Genomic DNA, 9,330 nt, shown 5'->3' on the forward strand with positions numbered 1-9,330 from the left:
GTTTCTGTGTATGCTTATGGCTACATGATGCGTTGTCTCCCCCTGGTGTTCAGCAAATGCATTAATGCACCTGGATTCGATTTAGCAGCAATGAAACGTAAGTAATGATACATATCATATAAAAACATACTTTATGTAGTCAAATGTTTCGGAAAAGCAGACTTTTCCACCCAATATGTGGTTCTCCCCCAAATAATTTAAAGGTTGGAGGCACACAATTGTATAGGATGTCTTTGGATACGGTAGCATTAAACTTCATTTGAACTAGGAGACCCAAACCTGTTCCAGCTCCTTGAAGATATGCTTTACATGGGTTGGAGTGGAAGATCTGCTATAGAGCTCTAAACTTAAACATCTTTGAGATGTATTGGAACGCTAACTGCACCCTAGGCCTTCTCACTTCACCTACATCAGTACCTGACTTTACTAACACCCTATACATATATAACCTCACAAAAGTGAGTGCAGGCCTCACATTTCAGTACATCTCAGGGGACAAAACTGTAAAATACTGTTTCATTTCTATAGTCATCAATGTGCATAAAAATAAATCAACATACAGCTATTATTGTCTAAATAACTGCCAACAAAAGTGGGTACACCCTAATAACAGCTGTATGTCGCTTAACTGTGAAAAGTCCTATTCATCATGTTCATGATTTTTGTCTGCTTGACACGACCATACAAACTTGTGCATCTTGTATTAGAGCAGTTAAAGCAGTATAGCGACCACTGTATATTCATCATGGCAAAGACTCTGAGGCTTTAAGAATTAGAATTCTTGCTCTCCACAAAGATGCAGAGGCTATAAGATGGAGTTACAGTACAGTGGTCAGAGGTTTCCAAGATGGGTTTTACTGAGAATAGCCTTCACAAGGGTCCATCAAAGAAGTTGAGTCCTCATGCTGTGCGTCAGGTACAGAAGCTGCTCCGAGAAACAGACTCGAGTGCTGCAGCATTGCTTTAGAGGTTGAGGAAGGTCCACTTAGTGCTCAGACCATACGCTGCACACTGCAACATGTCGGTTTGAAGGCCGTCGTCCCAGAAGGAAGCCTCTTCTGAAGCTGGTCTTACAAGCATCATGGTCTGGGGCTGCATAAATGCTGCTGGTACTGGGGAGCTGCGGTTCATTGAGCACCTGTGGGGATCCTCAAGTGGAAAAAGTTTAACATCCAGCAGCTCCGTGATGTCATTATGGAGGAATGGAAGAGGATCCCAGCAACAACCTGTGCAGCTCTGGTGAATTTCACACCCAGGATTAAGGCAGTGTTACATAACAGTGGTGCTCACACAAAATACTAAAACTTGACGTTCACTTTAGGGTGTACACACTTGTTTTTTAAAGGGGATAGTAAATATGTACTGCTGTACAAGCTGTCATTTGATATACATCAAGAACGTAAATCATCATTTTTTTTTTTTTATTGTACGACAGGACTAGGATTGTGTGCATCATACTGCAGTTCACCAGTCAGGGGGTGTGACTGTTTTGATTACCTCAAACTTTGCAGACACTTAAGATTGATGTGCTTTCTGAACATCTTGTTCCACATTTAGTTCTAATTTTGTTAGAATAACCTCCACTCTTCTGGGATGATGTTACACTAGATGAGTGCAGATGAGACACAAAGGCATTAGTAAAGTCCAGTACTGATGTAGGTTAAAGGGAGGCCTGGGTGTGCAGTCAGTGTTCTAACTAATCCTAAAGGTGTTCAATAGGTTTGAGTTCAGAGCTCTTGAACAGGAAATCTTCCTCTTAAACCATGTAAAGCACATCGTCATGAAGCTGGCTTTGTGCACAGAAGCATAAAGCAAGACATTTTGTGCACCTCCAACTACTTTAACAGTTTGGGGGGAAAAAAAGCACTTTTTGTCCATGTAGACATTACATTTGAGTTAATATTCTCACTCCCTTTTACACCACATACACTGCAGTCAGGGTTAATTGGTCCTTTACTGCCCTGGTTTTAGCACATAATTTGATTATGTAAATCTACCTAATACCTTGCCAAACAGAATAAAAAGCACTATAGATACAGGGGTCTGCACACAGCTGCTCTATAGTGTGCTGCCCCGGTAAAATAAAAACTTGAACAATAAGCAAAAAGGTAGGGTTTTTTTTTTTTTTTTTAACACTTACATCAGATGTTGAGCTTTATAATTAACTCCTGGTGGAATGAGCTTATGCTGACAGTAAGACTTGCTCCTAAACTTGCTCCATAAACCCTTTTCCACCCCTATGGTGCTCAGTCCATTAGAGGGCACTGTTCCCCTAACTGTTCTTAGAAATCAAGCTCACCGAAACCACAGCACTGACCTTAAAGTGCGCTCTTCTAAATACCATTCAATAAAGAAAATGAGCCGGCCAGGAAAAATGAAAAATTTGAAATGGACACGATTATAGAGAAAATGCCGGTCAGTCTAATTCAATACTCGGGGGACGAAGACACAGGACGTGACTGATGTAACCTTTTTCCCTCCTGATCAATGTCAACTTTTAACTGCCTGCCTCAATCATTCATAACAGATAAAAGCAGCTTTAAGGATGTCAAGAGCGACAGTTTTAAAGGAGGTTAAAGAAATTCATATGAAATTTTAAAGTCAAGACTTTTTATTTAACCAATTGAAAAAAAAAAAGGTCAAATTCCTTGTTTAAAGGTTGAAGTCCTTGCACAGTCAACCCTACGAGAATGCTTTGAAAGAATCCTAACCACAGATCACACAAGACTGTAAATTAGTTCTCAAAGTTTATTTTACATTTCAAGACTTCTTGATTGCAGCTGAAACCTGGAAGAGAGAGAAAGAGAGAAGACATTCAAGTGAGTGTGCGTCATAAAACACAAGACAGACAGGAGTAAAAAACAGACAGCAACAAGCGATGGCTGCTGGGGCACCGTTAACAAGCGGCTTCTGTGCCCTGTTAGTCGCCACTCTCAGGGAAACATGGAGTGGGCATTTTTCACTCAAATCACTCAACAAAATGTATTTAAGAAAGGGCTGACCAACAGCGACATACCGAGCCAGTCAACGGTCACCTCATTGTTAGTCGGGGGATTGATCAGATGCACATATCTATAGAACCGAATTCTCTCCTCATCCTGGAGATCAGAGTGCGCACGGTTCTAAAGCTTAGAGCGCAGCGGTATGCGAAGTGCCCCAGAAATCAGGTTAGCTTATCTGAATTCAGCTCATTATGGAGATCAGGCGGAACAAAATGCTGCCATACGGCTGCTCAGCCAGCATGAAATTCAATTGACTTGTTTACTTCCTGCAGCCCCGGACTGTCGTGGAATAGTGACAGCCAGAGATGGGCCAAACATCAGCCTGAGCTTCAGGGTGGGGTTTTGGAGGCTGCTCCTGATGTTTCTTTAAAGTCTCACCGCTTGACAGTTATTACCACAGCACTCCTGTTGTCTGCTGCAACTTTCAGCAATGCCCTAGCACACACTGCTTAAGGTTTTTAAAGTGATGGATGACTGCAGGATTCAGGTTATCAGTCCTAATGTGCATCTGGACCGACTTCTCTGAGATGAATACTGATGTGCCAATTGGATTTTTGCAGCCTGAAGAAACCTGCAGAGTTTCTCATTACTTGGTTTAACGCCCCATGGGGTTCTGACCCTCTGGTTATGGTCCATAAGACTGTAATAATTGTTTAAAACCTAATCACGCTAACTAAAATAGTAATTGTCACCTGGCCGGCGATTCTGTCCAAGTCCCTGGTGCCCTGTGGGGTCAGTCTGCGGCCTCTGTAAGGAGAAGCGTACACAGAGTTAGACAAACTAAAACAAGAATCAAATTACTAAAATGCAAAAACGCACAATAAAATTAAATAAATAAAAATCACCCGTTGGGGTCCTTCTCCACCATCTTAAGAGCCTCCAGAGACTGGAGCACTTTGCGAGCAACGTTCTTGGAGCCCACGCTGAAGTGAGAGGGGCAAACGCCGTTCCTCTTACGGCCTCCGTAGATCTTGATCATGGAACCTACGCCGACACCGCCACGCAGGTAAAGGTGACGTGCAGTAGAAGCTAAGAAGAAAAAGGATAGCACACTTAATTACATTAGACACAACAACCAGGGGCAACAACCTTTACAAAGACCCTTTATAGCTACAAGCAACTAAAAATAAAATAATCCAACAAGTAACATCAAAGCTAACGTTGAATAGTACACGGAGCTTAGAACACTTACATTTGTCTCAAAAGATGTTTCCCCAAGTAATATCTGCACGTGTAATACTATACAACATAAAATGGGTCTCAAGTAGAAAAATACATTTACTAGTGAAATTGGAATAATATCCTTTACTATTATCTTCAGACAGGCAATTCTGCATTTAATACAGTCTAAATCCTATCCTGGGGGATGATCGCAAACGCCGCACCAGCCTGCAAATGGCTTTTAATACAACACTTTATATAAATCTCAGAAATAAACAGCATGACCCATTTAGGTATGTAGATTCCCTTACGTTAGTTACATCATAGTGTACAAGAGCATCTTTCAAACTTCCATTTGGAGCGATGAAGCAATTACACAAGATCACAATCTCAAAAGTGAGTACATCCCTCACATTTCAGCAACCATTTTTTTTTTTTTAGATCTTAAAGGACAATACTATAGAACTGAAACTTGGGTATATTTTAGAGTAGTAAATGTGCAGCTTGTAGAGCAGTACAGATTTACTGTCCTCCAAAAAAAATAACTCAACATACAGCCATTATTGCCTAAATAACTGGCAACAAAAGTGAGTACACCGCAACTAATAATTTGTGTATTTTAAAATATAGAATTTGGTTATACTTGGTGCTTCGAGTACAATTCTCTCATACAGAGCACTAGATATTCAACATGGCGCAAAGACACTGAGGATTTGAGTATTAGAATCGTTGATCTCCACAAGATGGCTGAAGCTATAAGATCGGTAACACCCTGAAACTGAGTTACAGTACAGCGGTCAGGGTCATACAGAGGCTTTGCAATACTGGATAAACTCTGAACAGGCCTCACAACGGTTCAGCGAATCATGGTTGATTCCTTGTGCTGCGCATCAGGTACAGAAGCACCAAGAAAATTGTGTCTTGCCAACAGTCAATCATGGTGGTAGCATCATGGTCTGGGGCTGCATGAGTGCTGCTGGTACTGGGGAGCTGCAGTTCATTGAGGAACATATGAATTATAACATGTACTGTGACATACTGAAGCAGAACATGATGCCCTCCCTTCAGAAACTGGGCTGAACAGCAGTTTTCCAACACAATAACGTATTTCCTCATATCTGAACCTTATTGAGTGCCCGTGGTGCACCCTCAATCAGAAAGTGGAGAAGCACCATGTGTCTAACATCCAGCAGCTACGTGATGTCACAAAAAGGATCCCAGCAACAACCTGTGCAGCTCTGGTAAAGTCAATACCCAGGAGGATTAAGGCAGCGCAAAATTATGCTCACACAAAATTTGGACAGTTGACATGTTCACTTACGATGTGCTCACTTATTGCCAGCTATTTTGACAATGGCTGTTGAGTTATTTTCAGAGGACAGTAAACAGAGGACAGCCTGCTCTACAAGCTGCACATTAGCTACTGTAATATATCCAAGTTTCATTTTTATAGCATATTCCCTATTTATAAATATTTAGAGTATATATTTAAACCAGTCAATACATTTCAGTTTAAATTGGATGCCTGGTAGCATTTCATCTAAACTATAGTCAATTATTGTGGACACCACATCGCAAGATTTATATGTGCTTACTGAACATTCACTTCCATATTAATAACCTACACTAAAAAATGAAATAAAATAAGTTCCACTAGATATGATTGTACTTGTCTTAATTTATACACAGTCAGCCAAAAATGTGTTAATGTCAGGTACTGATGTAGGCCTGGGGTCAACAGAGCTCTTACCGATCTGGGTTTGTTGGAATGTCCAGTGAAGAGTGAGTGAGAGTGTGTTATTTTTATTTATTTTATATATACATATACATTATATATATATACATATATATATACATATATATATATATATATATATATATATATATATACATACACACACTTTTTAAATAAATAAAAACGGCTAAATGTCAATCCTAACTGCCCAAATTACATTTTTATTCAAGCTGAATGGTATCATGTCCAAATCCGCTTACCACAAACATGCTTCTTTCTTCTATTACTTTCAAACTGACACCACAGTCAACATATTCCCAAATGTAATCATATGAAGACTTGTGCACTGTGCCTTTGTTAGAGCTTGCTAATACAGAGTGATGTAAAAATCCATTAATCTGAGTAACAAGGAGTTAAAGATGGAGTCACAGAACTCATGTAATCATAGGAAGCAAATCTGGTGCAAAAATTATGTTGTTGAAACGTGAAACACCAACAAGCAAGAATAACAAGCCAATAAATATTCATAAAACAAAAGCAAGAGATGGTGAATTTTAATTACATAGGCAAACAAAATAGTTTGACTCATCAAGCTGTGCTGCATGTCCACAAAAAGCAATTATCAGAATTGAACACTTCAGGTGGCTCAATTTAGTCTTCTCCAACAGTCTGCAGCTGTTTTAACAACTCGGGTGACTGCAAAATCTTGCACTTCAAAGAAGGTGAATGAGGACTCACCAGCACGGATGTAGAACCAGTTGTCATCGCAGGGTGCCAGCTCCTTGTGCTTAGCCAGCTTAACAATGTCCACCCAATCTGGCACCTTCAGCTTTCCTGACCTGCAACGCACAACGAACACTTACTATAGTACACAAACCTCAATTTGTTTTTGGAAACTGATTTTTTTGTGTTTTTTTTATAATAAGCCCAGCTTGCTCAACATACATGTACATTTGTCCTACCAAAAAATAATCCAGGAGTAATACCTGCACATCAATAGCTACAAATCTTCAATAACCAAGTGCAATAAGAACTTTTTCTGCATGTTAAAATTAGTTGCAAAAAAACACGTTTAAAGAGCGATAATTTTTCTTTACAGAATATACACTGCCAATTTTCATAGTAGGTAACAGTATACAGGGTGGTCTGGTATTGCATTAAGTCTGGGTGTGAGTAACTTACAATTCATCCTTTATTATTATTTTTAAGATAGATTGGCCATATTGGTGTTTCTCTCAATCCTCCTCTGCTGCTACTCGATGCATTTAGTCTCAATACAGCCATCAGTGAATTTAAGAACTTTTAACAAGTCACAAAATAAAATAAGCTATATTCTTTATCATTAAAACTGAGGAAACCATGTGTCAAATAATGATTTAAATGAAGCAGGCATAATTGCAGCTACAGAAAAATACAAAGCATAACTTTCTCTGACACAATCAACATCACCGAGTCAATTAAACAGCTGAGGATGCAGAGTTCCTGGGGGAAAAAAAAAAAGCCAAGCTGTTAGAAACACACCGGTCCTGAGGTGTGATTTTATTGCTGTCCGAATGCAAGTGTCGTATTATTTCAGTGCGTGCTTTCAAACCCATTAAAAAGACGTCCACCTGATCAAGTGACTCATTAAAAATTGGTCATTTTGAAAAACAAGAAATAATTAGCTGGTGTCACAAGACTTAGCGGGCAGAATTTCAGACACATCATTCAACCGGACAACACACTATATGAACATTTGCGGATACGAACAAACCTGTCCTCAAAGTGAGATTTATGCGGAGTCGAGAAAAAAACTAATTTCTATAATCTTTCTACAAAATACTGTATTTTAATTTGTTTTAGTACATTTTATTGTTTATTTTATATTTTTTATAGTATTTATAGCTCTTGCACCATTAGGAGATATACGTAGTCAATAAACACAGCAAACCATTAAATCATTTAGGGTGCAGGGCATGAGCTTGGGTTTTCGATACCCACCGTATAGACACTGAATCCGATTCAACAGAGCAACAATTCTAGTGTGCACGCAGCTTTACTTTTTAAACACATATCCAAACACCACAACACACTCAAAACTCACTTGTCCGGGTGCAAGTGTTCCACACTTAGATGAATATAAACTAAAAGGATGCCTGCCTGATAAATCCATCCTTCTCAAATTAATCAGAAAGGAGGATTATATTCAGACAGGATCTGTATAGATCCCCTTGATCCAGACCAGATCCCTTCTCCATATACTGTACAGCAAAACCACAGATCATCAGATGCTGATGGTTGTGGGGCAGGATTTTAGGACTTACTTCTTCAGGAAGGCAGCCAGCGCCCGGACAAACTCCTGCTGGTTGACGTCTTTTACTGTTACACCACCGCCTGGCATCTGAAGAGGAAAAGAAAAGAACGAGTGATGTAAAAAGATGAGTAAATAAATGTAAAGCGGGTCAATCCAATTCAAAACGGCTAGCTGGCATCTTAACAGTCAACCTCCAACCCTGGGGAAATTAAACAGCCGGATACAATAACTTACACATTCACTTCACAGTTTAGGTTTAAAAAGACAACTAAAAACGAATAAATAAAGTAGTTGCGGTTAATACATTATATTTGGGGCCTCGCCACTTCACGCTGCTCTGCTAGCTAGTTTAGCACGCGCAACCGCTCACCTCACATGGGAATGCTAGAAACAGCAATGAAGCGACCAAACAGTATTAATAATCTTTCAAATGATACAAAAAACACAAAAGTGTTCATAAATTGCGAATAAAGACGTGAATTATAAAAGACATTTCTGACAAATCCCGTACTCGTTTTTTTTCATTCACAGCTCAGCTAGGCCCTAATGCTAAATGCTAACGCACGGGCGCAGCCATTGAACTCAAGCACGCGTTTATTATATTATTTCAAAACGTAGACTCTATATCGTAAACCCTCATTCGGCGAGTTGTTACAAATGATATTACACTGAAATATGTTTTTGTGCTTATTTCTAGCACACAATATGCTTGAATTAGACATTTTAATCACGGAGAGAAGCGCACAGTGTTTTACCTCGCTTGCGGACAGCAAAAGGAAGAGGAAACGACGGGGTTTCCCATTGCTGTTAACAGGGGCAGATCACGTACGTTATCGCGAGATTATGAGCACAGAATGCGCGCAGGCTCGCAAATTTGTGCACATCTGCGCAAGTAAGAAGGCGGCGTTCAATGATTCAAAGGGTGTTTGCGATTTTGCACCCAGGACCCAATTATTACCCACTACTCAGTTATTACGTTTTTTTTTTTTACTTCATACGATATTTTGTCCATTTATTTATAAGCTTTTTATTGCTGAAATGTATTGTTTACATGACAGGCATACCATGACAAGTTACCACCCATTTTTTTTAAACCCAGGGAACAATGATATAATTGAAAACTAATAACTATAAAACAA

At 39.5% G+C, this 9,330-nt stretch overlaps 1 protein-coding gene across 1 annotated transcript; it reads right to left on the reverse strand.

Moving 5' to 3' along the window:
* Window positions 1-2,734: 2,734 nt before the first annotated feature.
* On the reverse strand, window positions 2,735-9,080 carry rps19 (ribosomal protein S19). The gene is made up of 6 exons (XM_083559014.1): window positions 8,947-9,080; window positions 8,202-8,278; window positions 6,637-6,737; window positions 3,848-4,031; window positions 3,695-3,749; window positions 2,735-2,787 (listed from the first exon to the last, which is right to left on the reverse strand). The coding sequence occupies exons 2-6, from the start codon at window positions 8,276-8,278 to the stop codon at window positions 2,761-2,763; spliced, it is 444 nt and encodes a 147-aa protein (XP_083415140.1). The 5' UTR covers window positions 8,947-9,080; the 3' UTR covers window positions 2,735-2,760.
* Between the last annotated feature and the right edge of the window lie 250 nt (window positions 9,081-9,330).

This window comes from Silurus aristotelis (assembly GCF_946808225.1).
Source record: "Silurus aristotelis genome assembly, chromosome: 1".
Taxonomy (NCBI): Eukaryota; Metazoa; Chordata; class Actinopteri; order Siluriformes; family Siluridae; genus Silurus; species Silurus aristotelis.

Excerpts from the sequence above, each read along its gene's own strand:
- rps19 (XM_083559014.1), bottom strand. The coding sequence starts at position 8,278 with ATGCCAGGCGGTGGTGTAACAGTAAAAGACGTCAACCAGCAGGAGTTT. Across the intron at positions 6,738-8,201 it reads CTGGCTGCCTTCCTGAAGAA|GTCAGGAAAGCTGAAGGTGC; the intron begins GTAAGTCCTAAA and ends TGTGCGTTGCAG. Across the intron at positions 3,750-3,847 it reads GTGGAGAAGGACCCCAACGG|AGGCCGCAGACTGACCCCAC; the intron begins GTGATTTTTATT and ends TTCTCCTTACAG.